The 21,189-nt window shown below is 45.6% G+C and overlaps 1 protein-coding gene across 1 annotated transcript in view; it reads right to left on the reverse strand.

Moving 5' to 3' along the window:
• Positions 1 to 16,253, reverse strand: part of TMEM184C (transmembrane protein 184C) — a 28,873-nt gene extending 12,620 nt beyond the window's left edge. Inside the window, exons 1-7 of the mRNA XM_066573666.1 lie at positions 16,003 to 16,253; positions 12,590 to 12,720; positions 12,458 to 12,494; positions 10,871 to 11,076; positions 6,303 to 6,377; positions 2,950 to 3,043; positions 17 to 129 (exon numbers count right to left, since the gene is read on the reverse strand). Of these exons, the coding sequence (XP_066429763.1) occupies positions 17 to 129; positions 2,950 to 3,043; positions 6,303 to 6,377; positions 10,871 to 11,076; positions 12,458 to 12,494; positions 12,590 to 12,720; positions 16,003 to 16,119 (773 nt within the window). The 5' untranslated portion in view covers positions 16,120 to 16,253. The remainder of the gene's footprint in view (positions 1 to 16; positions 130 to 2,949; positions 3,044 to 6,302; positions 6,378 to 10,870; positions 11,077 to 12,457; positions 12,495 to 12,589; positions 12,721 to 16,002) is intronic.
• Positions 16,254 to 21,189: the final 4,936 nt, after the last annotated feature.

Genomic DNA, 21,189 nt, shown 5'->3' on the forward strand with positions numbered 1-21,189 from the left:
CTAAAGACACACATACCAGAAAGAAACAAAGACGACCATCTTCACACACAGAAATTTGCCAACTGGTTGAATGGGATTCAATTCTTCCTTCAGCACTTTGTAGAACAGGACAAGACAGTACATAGCAAACTAGAAAATAAAAAGGGACGCACAGACCGACAGTTTAGGAAAACAATGCAGAGTTGAGTTGTAATAGATCATGAAGAATTGTAAACTACACCCTGACCTGCTTGTGTTAGAGACAACCAAGAGTGTTAAAGAGAAGTATACAAATATGTACATAAACTGGGTTTAGTGGAAAATAATGAGAATTGCTAATTCTTAATGCTGCATTTCTTACACAAGTCACATGGTGGCAGGCCAATACACTCCCTACCCTAGATGACTTTTTACTCCATGCCAGACCGATTTCCCTTCCTTACTTTATTAATGGCAAGCCACTTCCAGAGAAATGGTGGAGGACGATGTGGGTTTATTCCCTTTCTTACCTCTCTTACAAACCCCTCAGCTTTGACTGAACTGAGCCCTATGGTAGTGATTTGTAAATTTCAACCCATGTCTCCGGGTATCCTCTCCTATTTATACGGTATGATGAATGGCAACCTACATTCCACTAAGCTCCCTTATAAGATTCACTGGAGGTCAGATCTAAGTTGCACCCTGACTTTGGGCGGCTGGCACTGCTGCTGTGCATCTTTAAAGCAAAAATAGTTGGCGAGTATTCCGACTGAAACGTCCTTGAATACCTTTATACCCCTTAATCTCTGGTATAAAGTCATGCTCTATGAGACATAGGCTATATGCTTAAATAAGCTTGACCACTAGAATATAATATGGGATTTGTGTATATACACTATAAGGGCTTATTCCCACGAGCGTATATCGGCCGGCGTTTTCACAGCCGGCCGATATACGCTTCCATCTAAGCAGTTCTCCCCCTCCCTCCCCCTCACTGGCTCTCTGCCTCTCTCCTCCACTCCTGCATTTGCAATTGGAGGGGCGGGATGGGGGCGGAGCTAAGCCCCACTCTGTCCCGCCCACTCCCATTGCTGACTATAGACAAGGGGCAAGAGCTTAGCTACGCTCCTGTCCCGCCCACTCCAATTGCCAATCACTCGGAGGGGAGGAGAGAAGCAGAGAGCCGGTGAGTGGGAGGGACAGCGTGTATCGTCTGGACGTGAAACCCGTCCGATATACGCACATCTGAATAAGCCCTACATGTGACTAACTTGCATTATATTCAATTATAGCTCCTTTCCAGGTGTAGTCGAGAACTACCATAATGATAGAATTGTCATTATGTTGCAAACACGTCATTTTACAGTTTTTCTATTCTGTGCCTCAGATGTACCAATGTTTTCTTCTATGCGATTCAATTGTTACAATTGTTGTTTTTGTTTCAATTTTACTTGCCTTATTGCAATACTTGAATGTTTGTCAGCCACTATAACACCCTGCGTGGAGTATTCGTGGCAGGTTAGCATGCTGCAGTTTTTCTTAAAATCCAATAAATACTTTTTTAACTACCGTATATACTTGAGTATAAGCAGAGTTAATATCTTTTACCACAAAAAACTGGTAAAACTTGTTGACTTGAGTATAAGCCTAGGTAGACTCGGGTATATAGCTAAACTCGAGTATATACTAGGTAAAAAAAAACAAAAACACAATACTCACCTCCCACCTGGCGTCTGTCCCCAGCATGATGGTCTCCCCGCCTGCGTGGCAACCTGCTTTAGACTTCTCCTCGCTGTAATCTCCCTGCTCGGTTTTCAATTCCCCCACTGTCAGCCCTGTGTAAGTAAGCGCTGTGATTGGATCGAGTGCCAGCCAATCACAGTCGGCAGGGGAATTCAAAGCTAAGCAGGGAGATCAGAGGGGAGAATTCTCAAGTAGCTTGCTGCACCGCCGGGGAGACCATCGCGCCTGGGACACAGACGCCAGCTGAGAAGTGAGTATTGCGGGTTTTTTTTGTTGTTTTTTTTTTTAACCTCACTCGAGTATAAGCCGAGGGGGGCTTTTTTAGCATTAAAAAATTTGCTGAAAACTAGGCTTATACTCGAGTATATATGGTATATAATTTATTTATTTTTATAGACTACCTGTGAATTTACAGGCAGTGGTCAACCCCTAGTCTCTGTTAACGAGCTCAGGATTATGAAGCGTTTTACAATTTGTTTTGTTAAAGAGCTTTAATAATTGCTGCCAGGACTTAGAGGAAGCCTGCGAGTCCTGCTTCACCCGCCCACACACTGCTGATTGACAGCTTTCCCTGTATACAAACTCACAGGGAGAAGCTGTCAATTAGCAGTATGTGGGCAGGTGAAGCAGGACTCACACGCTTCCTCTACGAGTCTGGGTAGTAAAACATTGGCTTCTGAATGTCTACCCCCTAGTGCCAATCTAGCCTGATATCACGTGTAATAAGGAGAGAGTTGCAATATCTTAAAATGTACTTAAAACCTTTACATTAATCAATTTACACACGGTTAGAAATAGCATTGGTGAAAGCATACATTGTATTTCACAAACTACACACTATAGTACAGCTCATTAATTTCAATACCACAAACAAATCATTGATTTTTATGAAATGTACAAAAGAGGCTAGTTTGTGATGAATCTGGGGATGCGGTTGCACCCGGGCCCAGGAGCCTTAGGGGGCCCATTAGGCCTCTCTTCTCCATATAGGGAGCCCAGTACTATGAATAAAGTATTATAGTTGGGGGCCCTGTTACAGATTTTGCATTGGGGCCCGGGAGCTTCAAGTTACGCCTCTGATTGGATACTTTAATGAGAGAAAACTTAGAGGAAATCAAGGCTCAAGTCATTTGTAGCCAATATGTGTAAGTGCAAAGCCTGTTACCTTATATGTAGTGCAATGAAATCAGCGAGCTGTAGTGCAATATATACATTTTAATATAGCTTCTATTTTTGTACACCACTTACCAATTGTGAGGCATTATTAATTATCACCAAGTACGTCCATGCATTTTTTAGACTAAAATCTCCTTCGCCGTAGACACCAGTCAGCTGACAAATCCTGGACACAATAGAAAAGTAAGCAACTATTTATCAGTTGTCCCCGAAATGCTAGTTATCCCTCATAATTACAGGTTCCCATGATATAGGCTGACTAAATACATCTCAAAGCAGTATTACAGGGGTTGTTTGAGATGTATCATCCTGGAGAAGAAGTTATACCAAGATGATCCAACTCAGACAACCCCTGTAAAAGCCAATCAGTTGAAAACACATTTTTCCATCACTGACCCTCACTCGATTGTCACACTCTGGATGTCTCTTATGTAAGTTGTAGTCACTCCCATGCTGTGCAGCCTCCTGTCTGATACTTATCAGGCACCATCTTGAGGTTTCTCTTTCACTATTGTGCTATTAATCCCATAATGCATCAGGACAACATCACATGAGCAACTAATTCCTGTTCCATCTCTGCCTGCAGGGAGGATACTGCGATTATCACTATTCTGTATATTCACCTAAATAAGCTAGAGACCATAATTCTACAGTCAGGAGGGCTGAACCATCATTTCCTTCATTAGAACTGTGACCAAAGCCTCGAATCATCAGTAACTGTGATAAGGGTTTCTGTATCCCCCTCTAAAGAGTGTGTGTGGTAGGGTCCATCACGCAGGAATTGTGCTGACTGAGAAAGTGACTTTTTGAGAGGAGCATCAAGCCAAGTAAATCTCAGCTGGTCAGAATGAGATCACATGACCCACCTTAAGAGAAGGACTCCAGAAAGTTTCAGATAGAAAGGAACTAAACAATGTAATATTATTATATATAACACTGGGGCTAGTTTAAATGGAAAAAAAATTTACTGGAGTGACCCCATAACCCTTAATAATCAAGATTTAACACACTAAGTGAGGATTTATCAAGCCAAAATTGGTGTAGAAAAGAAAAAAAAAATTGTTGTTGCACCTTTGAAAAAAACCCAAAACAAAGCAGAGAAAAAGGGGATGTGCCTTGTGGAGAGCAGGTATGGCCACCGTGGCCCATAGATTTATGTATAATTTGGGAAGTCTTGCAGCTGGTAAGATTTCTGCTTCACTGCGCGGATGGCCTGATGTGTGTACCTAATGTATGAAGAGGGGTGCGCCTCTCTGTACATTAGGCATATCTTGTCTGCTGTAATCGTTAAAGGGTTGTCAGAGTTCTATTTCTGCAGTAAAACCCTATTCCCCATGCTATAATATAACTAACCGCTGTGTATACTCACCTCTTCCCCTCAGCGTCCTGCAGCACTATTCGATCCCCCACTCCTTTGTTTATAGACTGCAGTCCCTCCCGGTTTACAGATGTCACAGGCACTGCAGCCAATCACAGTGTTCAGTGATTGAGCATGAAGCTCTGTCATTGGCTGCAGTGCATGTGACACCATGTAAATGGCCTGGGGCAGCCTGTAGATGAGATGTCAGAGGGAGACCTTGAGCTGCGACGTGGGACGCAGCGGGGAGAGGAGAGCATACACTGCTTAGTTATATGTATAGCATGGGGAAAAAGGGATTTTCCTAAAATACAACTCTAACAACCCCTTTAAGGCCAGCATTTGAAATGCCAATCTTAATAAATTCTTCCCTCAATGCAAAGAAAAGGAAGCTTTTGCAGCACGGATACAGAAAAAAAACATTTTGATGCATTTATTTTGAGCCAAGGGTGGGAGCGGATACAAAAGAAGAGTGGATGATATAGAAAAGAGACATATCAGTCTTTCTGTAATGCTTTTTGCTTCCACTCCTCATTTCGGCTCAAACATAATAGAATCTGCACCAGAAACTGCATCTAGCCCATTACAGAAATTCACAGTGCATCTCAATCTGAAAACACTAGAAAAAAGGAGTTTAGGGAAAGAAAATTCAAGAGGTTCAACTCACTGCAGTAAGGCCAGATTCAGGCAAGCATAAGTGTATCTGCGCGTGTTCTTGCAGAATGGGCGTTGCGTATTTTACTGCACTTTTTACGTATACAAAAAAAACCCAAACAAACGTGCAGACCATGTGCTCCGTCATTGAAATGGCCAAAAGTTTCATGAATTCAAAGTGTTCCTTTCCTATGCAAATGTACAGGAGAAAAAAAAAAAAAAAAAAGCATGCTGCATATTTTTTTTTTAAACTGAATTGCGCATGCTAAATACGTGCGTGTGAATGAACACATTGAAATCAATGGGTCCTATTTTTTGTGTACAAATACCCTCGTGTGAATGCGGCCTAACTTCATACACAGTATGGTCAGCAAAAGATACTTGGATGTTTATTGCACTAGTTTAGGTTGCCAAGTAAGAATTTAACTTGCCTTCTGGATGACCACTACTGAACTGCATGTATGAGGGTGCATTCACATATAGCCGAATTAGTGCAGATTTTCCGCAGCAGAAAATGCGTTCTGAGATCCCCGCCAATGGTACAGATCGGGAGCACAATTTAACCCATCAACTGAAAGGGTGAACTCTGCTGCTAATCTGCAGTAAAAGGTGTGGATTTGATGCAGTTTTTAGTGTGCATCATATCCGCATATAGTGATAGCGAGAGCAGGAACAAGAAAGATGCAAGTTATGTTCTATCTATGCTTTAGGAAGGCGGCCTGCATAAGGTGCATAAAAAAGGCCAGACTTTAACCCTTTCCAATCCACTGACGTCTTCCTACATTCTGATTGAAGCTTGTACAGCTCCAATGTCAGAAGACATCCAACTGGGTATTCTTACCGTCTATGACCAGCCACTCTGCTGTCGGAGCCTCTCTAGTGCACACACTGGCTTTAGCCAGCAGATGGCACCGCTGTATAACAGCAAAAAGGGAAAGCCTTTTAGGAAGCTCTGAATCCAAAATTGGATTGGAAAGGGTTAATAATTTTTCTACACCAATCTAGTGGGTTCAGATCTTGAATGATGGTTGTGTAATTGAATGACAAATCTCTAGTCTGGAATGTAAGGCCTAATGCCCACGGCAGTGACTGGCTCCGCAAGTGGAATACCGCAGCGGAACCAGTCACGACGCCCCCCCCCCCCCCCAGAGACCCCATACTTACCTCCGGATCCGCTGCCCGACGTCCTGCATGAGGCTCCAGCGCGGACCAGAAGCATGCCTCTCTATGCATTTCTATGTGGTGCCCAATGCAAGTCCCATAGGACTGCATGGACTGACCGGCTTCCAGAAGATGCTGTATGATTCGGGCAATCATTCTCCAAAGCGCTTCTGTTAGAATATGCAAATACAACAGCAATCTAAAAAAAGAGAAAACCCGCTACTCAAGTTCTGCCATTATATGATATACTTACAAAGCAATTATGGTGGTAACTATGCGAACAGGCGTATACTGGAGCACACCCAGCTTACAGCGGAACAGCAGCACGCTGGAAGAGATGACAGACATGATAAACGGGTCATCCTCAGCACATTACAGCAGGCCTAACACTTCTATACAGCGGGTCCAATTATTTACATCCAAAAGGATTCTGTTTCTGTAAGTTAATATGACTTCTTTGTAATTAATTAGTAAATCGTTAATCTACAGAAAACAACATTCTTCTTAAATAAGAACTCATTTTAATTTTAGTGCTGAGGAAGTATTCGCTCCTCACCCGATTGATTCTGTTTTCTTTTACTAATTTATCACATCTAAAATGTTTCAGATCTTTAAACTAATCAAGTTAAACACAAATAAGCAGAAGATGCAGCTTTTAGCCTTAATGACCAGGCCAAATTTTGGAAATCAGCATGTGCAACGAATAACTCCGTAAAGGTTTTGCATACCCAAGTGATTCTGACATTGTTTTTTCGCCACATCTTGTACTTCATTTAGGTGGTAAAAATAGTCCGATAGAATTTGTGTATATTTATTAAAAGCGCCAAAATTGGGAAAATTTTAAAAAGTCATTTTTCAAATTTTCAACTGTAATATCTCAAATATGTCCAAACATACTGTACAAATTTTTGATAAGATATATATTTCCATCTGTTCATTTTATTCTGGGCGCACATCGGAAAAACTTCAGTTTTTTTTTAACCATTTAGGAGACGTACAAATTTAACATTGATTATTAACGTTTTTAGGAACACTTTGTTTTCCTGCACCAAGCCAAGATTGCAAAGGCTCATAGACTTCAGAATGATAGATACCCCCACAAATGACCCCGTTTTAAGAACTACACCACTAAATATATTCACTGAGGGGGGTCAGGAGTATTTTGACCCCACAGTTTTTTTCAGGAATTAATGCAATTTAGAGGAGGAAATATAAAAGGTCATATTTTTGCAAATATGTCATGTAAGAGACAGAATTTTTTTCTGTAGTGCACAAGAAATTGAGAATGTATTCCCCTGCTTGTCCTATGTTCAGAGACATACCCATTGCGGCCCTAATCTTATGTCCGTATGCACGGGGCCCAAACCAAAAGGAGCAGCTGGGGACTTTCAGAACAGACATTTTGCTTGAAGGTATTTTAGGCCCATAGCACACTTGTAGAGCCCTTAAGCTGCCAAAACGATGGAGAATCCCCATAAATGACCCCCTTTTGAAAACTAGACCCCTTAATGAATTCATTTAGCAGTGTATTGCGTTTTTTTACCTCACATTTTTTGAATGAATCTAAGCAAAGTAGAAGGAAAAAAATTACAATTTTCATTTTTTTGGCAATTGTGTCATTTAAAAAAAAACAACTTTTTTTTGTACAGCACACATATGAATAAAGACTTGCACCCCAAAATGGATACCCTCCACATTTGTCCCGTGTTGAGAAACATACACAATGTAGCCCTAATATGTCCATATGCACAAAGGGGCCCAAATCGAAAGGAACATTAAACCTGAACTTTTACGTAATCGCCATTATCCATTGGATAAGGGCGATCACATGACTGGGGGCCGGCTCACCGCAGCCTTCGGTCAATGCTCCAGGCTCTCAGCTACCTTTAGTAGCCAGTAGCAAAGAGACTTTAAATTCCCCAGGCCCTCCACAGCTTCTGCGCTTGCGTCTGCCATTTTGCTGATTGGCAAATGCGCCGAAGTTGGGGAAGGGATCTTTATCCGTGGACCTGTCGGTGAACATCGCCGAAGGCCTTAGGTAAGTAATTTCACCTCCTCTCGCGGATTGAATCATGATGGGAGGTGAAACTTTAACCTTTTCTTTACTTTTACTTCTTCACGCGGCCCTGTGAAATCTTCAGGCTCTTGGCTACATATGTTAGCCAGAAGCCTGAAAATTTTGAACTGCCCTGGCAATCCGCGGCTTTTGCACATGCGTCCATTTTGGCAGCGGGTGCAGAAGCAGTGGTGAGGTCTGCAGATAAATCCGGGGGCCTTAGGTACGCAATTTGATCTCCTCTCACGGATATAAGGGGGAGATAAAAGTAACTTTGTTTTCAAACTTTTTTTTTTTACTTTATATGTTATCCATTGGATAGCAGCGATCATGTGACTGGAAACCACATACAGCATCTCCCAGTGATATCTCTCTGCTCCTTGCCACACATGTTAGCTGGGAGCCAGAGAGATTTAAAATTTCCCGGGCCACGTGCCCTTCTGTGCATGTGCCCGGCGTATGACGCGCATGCGCAGAAGGCACTGTCGGGACCAGGAGGACAGAACGCCGGAGGATGAGGGTATTTACTTTCAGCTGCCCTAATGGATCCGAACCATCAGAGCAGCTAGATCTTTAACTTTTATTTACTTTTCATTGAATTTCATATGATCGCCGAGAAGTCCGCGGCCTGGGATGACAGCTCCAGGTTGTCGCTACCTCCAGGAGCTGGCAGCATAGAGCTATCACGTCCACAGCTTGCAGGGTTTTCATCCCTGCAGGGAGCATGCTTTTACGGCCCTGGGTATTAAAGCCCAGCAAGCCAGGACGTAAAAGTAGGGCGGTCACTAAGGGGTTAAACGATCCTTCCATTTATTGAAGGTAAAGATTTATTTAAAACCTACATTGCCCATGTGAAGAGGTAATTGTCCTTCCTAAAGCGGATCCGTGCATGTGCCCCCTTTGTACTACCATCTGTGACACCTTGCGAGGAGTCTTACATTGCTGTGGAGGAATGTTCACCACCTACTATGTGCGTGCGCAAAATGTACAGCAAAACACGCACGTTTCATTTTGTTTCTTGAGCTAGTATCACTAGGAAATAGCCGAACCTGGAAATGACCAGGAAGGCCTCCATCACAGACTTTTTTTTTGAGCATTTAGCGCCACGATTTTCAAGCGGAGTCTGTTCTATCTTTGGGCGTTTAACGCTCCTCATCAATGATGAAGAGTGATAGAAGCCGGCGTCGGCTTCAGAAAACTAAAGTAAAGTCCAGCACAGCATGTGTGAGGGAGGGCTAAGGCTAATTACACATGGGTGACAGTGATATTGGGCAGTGGAACTCTGCGAAATAACACCCTCGCCAACATGCAACGTTTTTTGCGGTAAAACCACTTTGCATCACTTCAGGGAAGCAGCGATCCTCCACCACGGCCAAAAGCGAATCGCAAAGTTTTTCCCCTCGGTTTTCAATGGGTAAACCTTGCATCGCACTTGCGTGCACCTCGCCCGCCGTGCAATGCTGCACCAGCGTGTACCTCGCCCGCCGTGGTACAATGGGCAATGTGATGCAAGGTGTTCCAAGGGAACGCCCAAAAGATAGAACATGCCACGAAGCGGGAAGAAAATCACTCATGTGCATGATATTTGTGCATCTCGCAAAGCACAAATCTCACGCCATTTTCTTGGCCGTGTGAAAACACCCTAAATGTCAAACACAAAGAAAAACTTGGCTACTCTTGTTCATCAGTCTGCAGGATTTTCTGCTCCTGAAGAACTTTTGTAGAATCTTGCAGAGAACAAAGATGTTAATGTCCTCCCAGTAGTGGGGGAGAGCTCCTGCAGCAACAAGGTGACTTACAGGCAAACACATTAGAGAGAAACGTACGGATCTTCTGCAACACACAGAAGGATTCTTTATAGCTTATCCTCAATACGAAAGCAAGAACAGGATAATAAAAGAGGACATTGATGGGTTTGGGAGATGCAGTTTTACATTTAGGGTGTCTTTTACAATGTATCAGAAGAGTACATTTATATTTACTGCTCATCATTCTAATAGCTGGAAATAATCCTTAAAGTGACCCTCCGAGCTGGGAGAAAGATGGCAGCACCGCTTCTCCGACTACCTGACGCACACAGTGGATTCGTACATGTCGGTAGCCTAAGGCCGCTCTCACAGACACAGTTTTTTATAGCGTTTAGCATGGCGTTACAAAGCCATGCTAAATGCTTTAAAACGTTGATGTCAAAGGGGCTTCTCAGCCAAGCCACGACATTTCTAATGGCGCAATTTTCAAACACTGTCTATTTTACTGTGTTTCAGTGCTTTTTGACGCACCTCATCACCCATTGTAATGATGCGGTGTGTTAAAAAAAATGGTGAAGGCGTTTGAAAACGCCACGTTTAAAACAGACGCCAGTGTGAGAGCAGCACAAGACATTACATGCTGATCTGACCGGCCAGCACCGCTCATATGGGCATCACTAGTCAATCAAAGCAGGTGTAGTGCCTTCTAGCAATGATGTATACCAACACACAGTGTACATCGGGCAGTCAGAGTAGCCATGCAACCATCTTTGTCCAGGATTGGGTCGCTATAAAGTGGTTATCCAATAAAAATAATTTATTCAGACCACTGGGACCCCCACCAATCAGGAGACCGGGGAGTCCCAAATGACTGGATTGGGCATAACTTATTTTCATGGAACAACAGTTTGCTAAGTAATGCTTCCCATCTAGTAGAACATTTCAGCTTCTCCCCAAAAATCAGAACTGTTTGTACGGATTAAGATCACCTATAAAACACACAGTGGCGGTACTTACTCTCCCATAGGCCAGGGTGGGAAACAGCACAAAGGAGGTAGGTGTCTCTGCTGATCCTTTGCTTCCAGCACCAGGGCCAGGTTGGGACAGCGATTTGTTAAATAGCTCAAGAGGAAAATCATGAAGTTGTAGATGACGTAGGCTTCGTAGCACTCCCGGCAGGTGTCCACATAAATGGCGATGTCCGGGTACTTCAAGGCAATCCACTGGTACAGAAGAGAAGGCGTTCATACAGACGCTGCATATATCATCATGGGGAACATTCACACTCACACAATTAGGATTCGGCAGCAAATAATAGTCCAAAGGGGAGGGGAAAATAATCACATAGATTCTGCATCAAGATGAAGGGGTATTCCCATCTTACAGGGGTTCTCCCACCAAAACATCTCACCTCTCCACAAGATAGGTGATCAATTACTAAAATTACTAATCGGCAAGGATCCAACTGCTTGAAGGAGCACAAGAACAGTGCCCCCCCCCCCCCCCCGGGTCCCCCTAGTGAGCAGAGCTATAATATATATATATATATATATATATATATATATTATATATATATGGCGGTGGGCATATATGTGCACAGCGGCTCCATGCTCCAGGGGGACTCGGGGTGCATCAGTCTCATGATGCCTGGTGATTCGACCACTGGTGATCAAATATTTATCCCCTTCCTCTAGAAAAGGGATACATGTTTATTGGTGGGATCATCCCTTTAAACATTAGTTATGCCATTAGACAAAAGAGGGTCCTGTGAGCACCCGTTATTAATGTAAAGTGCCTATTTCCCCCTTGGAGTAGTGGCCATGCTTGCACACAGCGTTCCTCATTGCAGTCAATGGGTGCTAAGAAACTAGCACTGCTTGTTTGGGTCTTTCTAAAATTCTATAGACCTCAACTGAGCAAGATGCATGTGAGCAGTCACTATGCCAATCATATAAATGGGCAAACTGGCCACTAAGAATTAGTGAAGGACCCTTGTTCTCCTGAGAGGGGAGGGTCCCAGAGTATGTAGGCTGGTAATACCACCTTAGACCCCATTTACACTGACAGATGATCGCTCAAACGATAGTTTTAATAACAGTTTTGAGTGATCATCTTTGCATAGTCTATAGTAGCTACTAAAGAGCCATGCAGGTGGAGCGGGAAACTGCCACTATCGCTCAGCGAACAATACAGCTGTTCTGCATAAGCAAACAGCTGTATTGTTCTCAGTGATTACAGTTCGCGTCCCGCTGTGAACTACCAGTGGGACGCAGGCTGTAAGAATCTTATCAGCGCTGCCGACTGTGATAACAGCCTGCACCGCTGATAAAGAGTTCAAGAAGACTAGAATTGAGCGAGGAATGACTCGTGCACAAAAACTACAGGATGTCCATGCATTTAGATGCAACGGCTATCGCTCAAAAGACAGCTTTGAGCAAATTTTGAGTGAGAATTGTTGGGTCTAAATGGGCCTTTACTATAGACCCCCAGAGCAGGAGACCCTGCCATAGACTACAATACAGAAATACCCTTACAAAGAAACCATTAAACTCCAGCAATGGCAGGAATCTGGCAGAGCATACGACATGATCCTGCAGTACTTACACTGTCCACGCTGTAAATGGGCACCATCCACAGAATGCTGCCAGAGGGGGAATAAAAAAAAAAGGACTTTTCAGAGAAATCTCAAAATAATAATGTGCAAAGCAGATTTGTGCAGTTAGAGGGTTACTGTACCGTATGATGGGCTTCTGCAGCTCGGGCTGCGTGTAGTGGACCAGATGCTGCAGGATGCCCCAGAGAGAGATGGGTATGGTCATCAGCACGAATATGCCAGCGATGAACCAGGCCTTGGTGTGCACGCCGACCTACAACACAGTCCAAAGGCCACATTAGTCTGAGAGCAAGATAAGCGGCGCACTCTTCATGATGTCGCTGCTACATCACTCCAGCAGGCACCTTAGGTTTAGGGCTCCTTCGTGATTTTCTCACGATGCGAGAGTGAGTGAAAACGAATGATTACAAAATCAACGTATTTCAACAGTTTCATTCTCATTTTCGATGCTGCGTGATAAGAAAATCACAGCATGTTCTTTCTTTTTTGCAATATCCTATTATTTTCAATGGGGCCGGCGGCAGCAGCATCGGCCCCACCGAAACCAATGGGAGAAGATCATGATCCCCTACCGCAGCTGTGACAGCTCCAGCGGGGGATTCCTTCAGGCCCACAGGGATGCCAGGCTGTTTCCATGTAAAAAGGCCTCGCCTCCCGAGGTTTTCAGAAGGATCGCGAAGGCGACATCACCCTCGCCAGTGTGCAGGAGCCCTTAGAGATCTGTCAGATGGCAAACTTTGCATGGTCCGATCTAAGGTAAGGAACAGTTAATCAGTGGGTGATAAAACCTTCGGTGATCACTTGTGTCTCAGCTGCTCACCATTTGCAAGATGCCTCCACTCACACAACAACGACTAATGTGTTAAGGCCCATTTAGACAACGACTATCGCTCAATAGCCATCTTTTGAGCAACAATCGTTGTGTGTAAATGTGCCCATCTTTCAGTTTTCTGCCGAATGATCAATTTTAATTCAGCATGAAATCCAGCAGAACAGCTGATAAGCAGGACCGCACGCTGTGCTCTGCCCGGGGGGGGGGGGCGCTGAGAACAACCGATTGCATTATCTCAGCTGTTCTCAGCTGTCAGCCCCGCCGGCAGAACAAAAGGAATTTATTCAGAGAACAGCAAGCAGTCCTCTGAATAAATTCAGCTCACACACTATTAATTGGTACTGATAGGCAATAGTACCAATTAGCAGATTATGCAAAATGATCGCTCAAAAGCCATCTTTTGAGTGATCATCTTTGTGCTTAAATGGGCCTTTAGTAGGAAAACCAAAGAGGCGGCAGATATGAGTGCAGCTGTTTGGTGCACACAGAGGATCCTTTACATGTCGTACAAGAAGGCCGGGGTCACATCGCCGTTGGAAGCTCCGTCGCTAATCCACCACAAAATACCGAAATAAAGTGCTGCATGCAGCGTTTTTGCTTCCAGTAATGCTGGGCAGCTGGGCAGCTGAGCAGAAACTGATGGACCCCATTATAGTCAATAGGGACCCTCGGCGCTGTTCCTTTCCATCATAAGACAGATTCATTCAACGGCGGGGATTCCCCTTTCCTGCTACCTGAACAGAGCAGGCTTACAGAACCCCCAACACAAATGTGAAAGCAGCCCGACGACCATGCTTGTGCAGGAATACTGTGCAAACAAGTTGCCGTTCACTGCCAGCAAGCAGGTAACATGAAAGTGACATATTGTTTCATTATATAATGCTGATGTTCATTTCTATACTGTAACATCAGAGAGGTCTTTCAAGAAGCTCGTTCCACTAAAAGATGGCATCAGCTATCCCCAGACAAGTGATCGGCGCAGAGCCGACCGTCTCCAATCACAAGAACGGAGATCCAGAGTCTTCCCGCAGGATAGAGCGGAGGTCACACCATCTCCAGGGGCCCCACAGAGATAAGCATCACTCCTCATCACCGGTGGGGGGCCCAGAACACCATCAATGGATCTCCACTTACCTGCCCTCACTTCCTGTGATCCAGCGCTGCAGACCCTCTGTCCTCCCAGCGCTTGTTGTGGAGGATGACGTCACCGGCGATCACCTGACCACCAACAGCCATTCAGGGGCAGCAGCCTCATCGTTCTGAGCGCCTGGCATCAGCTCTTACATCCTGGGCGCCATAATGGCAGACATTCAGAACGATGAAGCGGTCAGGTGACATCTGGTGATGCCACCCCCCACAACAGGTGCCGGGAGGATGGTGGGGCTGCAGCGCCGTATGGCAGGGGCACGTAAGTAGAGCTACCTTTCTAGTTTTAGCACATCTGGACACCAAGGAAATGCGTCTAGTGACCAGACAAGCCCTTTACAGGGGGATCCCCGAGTCAGGATATGCTATACATGGCTGATAGAGGTGACACCCACTATGTCGGTAAGAGCGCCCCCTGTGGGAGAACGGCTCTCTGTCCTCTACTAAGGAACATAAGTAAACTGAGGAGCTTTAAAAAATGGCCTCCGATCTTGATAGATGTGTGACCCAAACCCATCAGACTTCTAGCCTATCCTGTGGACACGCCATGAATGTGTGCGTCGGGAAGAACTCCTGAAACTCCTGTGGGCCCCAGATACTAGAGTTATGGGACTGTTGGAGGCGCTGAAGAGACTGGGGGGGGGGCGACTGTCATACCTCCCCGCCTCTCTGTTACCCCACTGGAAGTATAAAGTCTCACCCCAGACTCCAATCCGCCATCCCTCTAGTTTACGGGTCTCCTGGGGACAGACCGGTTCCCTATAAGTTGCTGCGGAGAGATCCACTAGATTTAGATACGACGCCACCAATCCGATGTCTCTACTTTCCGGGGTCTCGAAGCTGCGGGTAGGTAAATGGTTTAGGCCAGGATGAGTCGTTCTGGTGCCATCTACGTACCAGCGGTGGCTGATAGCCGCTGATCTCCGGCCCTACTGATCTCTACAGACTGAACTAGACTCATGGGAAAATTACGGTGGTTTCCCCCTTTCTAGTGATCGTCGGGGTCCGACTCCCAGCACCCCCCACCCTCATCAGCTGTAGGAAGTGTCTGCAGCACTCAGACCCTGCTGAGTCATGTGACCAACACATGTGACGTCACCGGCCAAGGAAGTGCTGCAGCGCTCGCACCAGCATTACTGCCCCTTCCAACAACTGATCAGCAGGAAGGCCGAGCGGTGGACTGCCGCTGATCTCATGGCCTACCTGTCCTGGAAAACCCCTTTAAGGGAACACTCCGGAGAACACAATTAAAGGGAGTACCCGTGAAAAATATTGTTTATAGTTTAAGGGATTGTCCAGTGTAAAGTACTAATGGCCTATCCTCAGGACAGCTCCGTCCACACTAAGTGGACAGGCTTAGTATTGCAAGCTAAGTTCCCAATGAAGTGCATTATACATCCTCCACATCAGTGATCTCCAGCCCACAGCTCTCATAAGACTACAATTCCCAGCATGCCCTGCAACAGAACACTAATATCTGACGGGCAGCTATGGAGAGGACGCTGGACATTATGGACTACAAATCCCATCATACACCGCGGTTACTGAGGCTCCTACCTCCAATTTCTGCAGCTCCCAGATACACACAGGAATGGCCACTATTAGCCCGACCACATAGAGGCAGACGACCAGAGGACGGATCCATCGCCTCCAGTTCCCGCAAGTACAAGGCATTGTGGACTGCAGGGCCCAGGGAATTACTGCTGTCACCTCAGTGAGCCGGAGCACACAGTGCACGGCCCATAGTAACCACAGCGTCACCGGTCACCACTCCGCTCCTTCCACACACAACACACTTCCGCTTTCCCCTCAGGTTCCCGCCCACCTGCAATCACAGTCACCTGTCTGTCACAGGATTGGCTGACTCATCCGTCAATCATCCTGCCCGCCCCCTCGTCGTCACACCAGATTGGGCGGGAGAAAGGCGGATGTTATTGTTGGTTTAGTAAAGCCCTCGTGATCTTGTCACATGACCAGGTGTGTTCGTAAGGTGCAGCGCGCTGACGTCATGAGGGGGATTGACGCTACAGCAGTGTGACTCCCGTGACGTCATGATCATGTGATCAGTCACGTGTGGGCGTGTAGTTTTCTGCAGGGCATTGCTCTCATGAGTAGGGTGTGGGTGCTTCTACAGTGTGCTGCAATGTATCTGTTAGGCATGTATGTGAGGCCCACGCTCTCCTATGGGTTCGCCATGTTTTCCATGATGCTATGTTGCTAGAAAAATAATCGTGGCATGCTCTATATTTGAGCAATTTGCATTTTTTTCCTGTAGCCCACGTTTCCCTATGGAGCCTTCTTGTTTTTCGCATCTCACGAACTAGCAATTTTTGTGAGATGCAATACATTTCCCTAGCCATAAATAAGCCCTAGCTGCATTCCCTGAAACAAAAGAAGGCATACTTACCTAGCAGGTGCGGTCCGGGTCCTTCTGCTGCTGTCTGGAGCTTCCGCGGGGCATCCTGCAGTGCTCGTTTGTCCACAGAAATTCACTTCCTGGTCACGGGATTCATAAATCCCGCCTCCAGAAAGCGATGCCTCTGATTGGTTCATCTAGGGCTGCTTAGTCATTCAATGCCGCGCTTGATGAACCAATGTGATGGCTGTGACTGGTTCATCTAGCACTGCATTGATTAGCTGAGTAGCACTAGATGAACCAATCACAGCCGTCGCATTGTGCAAGTGGGATTTATGAATTAGCTGAGCCATGGCATTGATTGGCCAATTCATAAATCCCACCTCCACAACATGATTGGTTCTTCAAACTCTGCTCAGCCAATCAATGCAGAGCTGGATGAACCAATCACAGCCCTCGCTTTGGTTCATCGAGTGCTGCATTGATTGGCTGAGTAGCGCTGAATGAACCAATCAGAGCTATCGCTTCCTGTAGGCGAAATTTATGAGTCCTGCAGCGAGTGAGTGAACTTCTGTGGGCGAATGAGGACTGCGGGATAAATGTTAGAGCTGAAGACAGCAGCAGGGGGACCCGGACCGCGCCTGCTAGGTAAGTATTCCTTTTTTTATTTCAGGGAATGCAGCTAGGGCTTATTTTAGAGGTAGGGTTTAACATTGTCATAAAATCGCACAAGTTTATCGCTAGTAGAATTGATGTGTGATTCTTTACAAAAAAAACCGCATCACTGACGCTACAAAATCGCAGAAACACAGCTGCGATATCGCCGCGATTTTGTAGTGGTGATGCCGCCTGTGTGGAAGAAGAACGGTTGTATTTTTTTAGGCCGCATCAGGGTTGCCAGCCGGAATTATTTTTTTTCAAAAAACTCCAAAAATCACAGACAGAAAGCATTTATCACAGACGGCCTGGACAACCGTACTGAACGAGGCAGATTCTCAGTGCCACATGTCTACAGATCAGAGACCCATATGAGCTCATTGCCAGCACTTGGGGCGGCTTCATACGGGCGTATATGTGCACAGTGAATAACACCAATTGATTTCATTGGGTTCGTTCTCATTTTCTTTCTTTGTGCATAGCATGCTCTACTTTTGTGCACATTTGTGGGGGGAAGGTTTGCAAATGCGTGCGCAATACGCAATAGGCTGCATAATTCTGCAAGAAAAGGAACACACCTGGAACTCAGGCTAAATAGCCGTTTAAATCGGAGCGTGCAAAAAGTGTCGTGGTATATACCAGGATGCATGCAAAAGACTCGTTCATAGCAAGAATGCATTGCGTTGAGGCGCACACAAAAGCGCATATGTCTGTGCGAAGAAGCCCTTAGGCTGTCTGTCCACGGGGGATGATTTGCTTGCGATAAATTGCCCGCGGATCACGCTATGAAAAGCTTTCCATTGGCTAACTATGGAAAGCGCAGCCCGACGTCCACGAGTGGAGAATCATAGTGATTCTCCGCTTGCGGGATTGAAATCGCGGCATGCTGCGATTTGCCGCGATTCTCCGCCGTGAGCCTATCTATTAGATAGGCACATCGCGGAGACCTGTCAGTTCTCCCCCATGGCGGAAAATCGCTAATGATATTCCGTCATGGCCGTGGACAGGCAGCCTTACTGTGAGCTGGAAAATGGCAATAATTATGATCATAATAACCCGCTCAAGTATCACAAGCCTCAAAAAAACCTGAAAAAAGTGCTCATTTTTTCGGGCTGTCCAGGAATTTCTGTATAGTTGGCAACCATGGCCCCCATATACATTAGATGGAAGTTGTCCATACCGGCAGGACTGGTCCGCTGTCATCTACAGCGCAATATATAGAGTCTTATGGGCTTCAGTGAAGTTTTGCACATGAGCCCCCTTTCTCCAAGTTTGATGCTTGAATATACCAGTCCCAGTTGTGGTACTAGGGGGCATGAAGATATGTCCCACCCTCCCAAAACAAAGTCATTATACATACATTTAGGCTACAGACCTTAGAAGACTATATTTTTTGCTATTAGCTAGAAAACTCTCAATCACGGCGCTCGGCTGGTGTTAGCGGCAGCTCGTGAACATCCGTGACTCTTCTCTGGCCGCACACTGCTAGATCAATATGTAGGTTCTAAAAAACGACAGCAAATTAGGCCATCTGCCACTACTTTATGCTGCCCTCCGTGAATACAACACAAACAACATGACACTTTCCCTTTAATAGAAAGCAACACAATTATATCCGTACAGTGGCCAAAGGCTAACGGAATTGTATACATATAACTGAAATCGGATATCAGAAATACACTCATTGTAAAAAACAACAAGCATGCAGCCGGAGTTGTCGGAACCAAATTAAACGTTTTATGTGTGATTGTAACGTTGATATAAATGGTTACATGTCAGAGCAAAAGGGTAATTTATTGAGGAAAACGGAATACTTGAAGAAAGGCTCTAGTACCCTGTTGTACCACCTCTAGCTTGGATACAAGATGTCATACGGATGGGCATGGAGGCTCTAGTACCCTGTTGTACCGCCTCTAGTTTGGATACAAGATGTGATATGGGCAGGCATGGAAGCTCTAGTACCCTGTTGTACCACCTCTAGCTTGGATACAAGATGTCATACGGATTGGCATTTAGACTCTAGTATCCTGTTGTACCGCCTCTAGTTTGGATACAAGATGTGATATGGGCAGGCATGGAAGCTCTAGTACCCTGTTGTACCGCTTCTAGCTTGGATACAAGATGTGATATGGGCAGGCACTGCCTCTAGCTTGGATACAAGATGTGATACAGGTGAACATGGAGTCCCTAGTACCCCGTTGTACTGCTTCTAGCTTGTATCAAGATGTGATACGATTTGCTGTAACTGAACTTCTAGATCATACAAACTCGTAGGTTGTCAAAGTTGGCGGCCCAGATGGTCCCATACATGTTCTCATAGGGATAAATCTGGCTACCGGGCAGGCCACGGAAGTGTGGCAATGTTGTGGAGACATTCCTGTGACACCCTTCTGTGTGCGGCCAAGCGCACTGGCGTAACTATAGGGCATGCAGAGGATGCGGTTGCACATGGGCCCAGAAGCCTTAGGGGGCCCATAAGGCCTCTCTTCTCCATATAGGGAGCCCAGTACTATGAATAAAGCATTATAGTTGGGGGCCCTGTTATAGGTTTTGCATTGGGGCCCAGAAGCTTCAAGTTATGCCTCTGGCCAAGCGTTATCCTGCTGGAAAATGCCTCTAGGAAGCCCAGCCATGTGACTGCAGGATGTCCTGAACATATCATTGAGCTGCAATTGTCTCTCGTACCACTACGGAAGGTGGGTGGGTGGGGGGGTGGGGGGGGGTTGACTGACTGACTGTTGTATGCAATGGACCCCAGACCATGACACCAGCAGGAGCAGTGTACCACTTCACAACAAAAACAGGATTGATTTGCTCACCCCTAGGTCTCCAGACAGGAACATGACCATCATCAGTGCCCAAACTGAACCTAGATTCATCTCTGAAGACAACCTGGTTCCACGTAATGAAATACATGTAATAGGCAAAATGAGACCAAATGTCCTTCAGCCAAATGCCTAGAAATGGTTTCTTGTGTGGCCTCATGCATTCACTCGTCCCAACCCCTTCAGTCTGGTCAGAATGGCTCAGGTTGTGGGCAATTTGTCGATACGACCATCCAGCTTCTCACATTACAAATTGGCCCCCTCTCAGACTCTATTTATGGGGTGAAATCTCTTTGATTGCCTCATAGAGGCATCTAGTGGTCAACAAGCCCTACACAATCAGAAGAAGAGGTCACTACACACAAGGAGCCTCTGAGAGTCTTTTTACATGTTAAGGGTAGAACCACTTTTAGGGCTTCAGGCGGCACGACCGTTCATCTAATCACACCACGACTCTAATCATTTGCATATCTGCCTGAGATGTAACTGCATGCCAGGTTTTGCAGCAAAACGACAACTTCTTCAGGGAGCTGGGTTGTTTGTGACAATGAGTGTATTAAAGAGACTCTGTCACCATCTTTTTGCATCCCTCTCGGAGTGCCCGTCATACTGATTATAGTGATATGTCTGCTATTTGTATCCGTGTAGTAGTTTTTGAGAAACATGCCTTTTATCAGTAGCAGCACATGCATAGAGGACTACTTAAAGTAGTGCTGGATATTCATGAGCTGCAGGCTGGCTACACCCAACCCGGCCTCCAGCCATTGACTTACTGCTGTCTACCTAAGGCCGGGCTCACATAACCGTATGGTAAAGGGTTGCAAAAAAATTGCAGCATTTTACCGGTGTGCGGAGCTGCGTATCATGGCATTTGTGATTGTGTATGCCTGCGCATGGCAGTGTATC

This window comes from Eleutherodactylus coqui, chromosome 7 (assembly GCF_035609145.1).
Source record: "Eleutherodactylus coqui strain aEleCoq1 chromosome 7, aEleCoq1.hap1, whole genome shotgun sequence".
In the NCBI taxonomy this organism is placed as follows: Eukaryota; Metazoa; Chordata; class Amphibia; order Anura; family Eleutherodactylidae; genus Eleutherodactylus; species Eleutherodactylus coqui.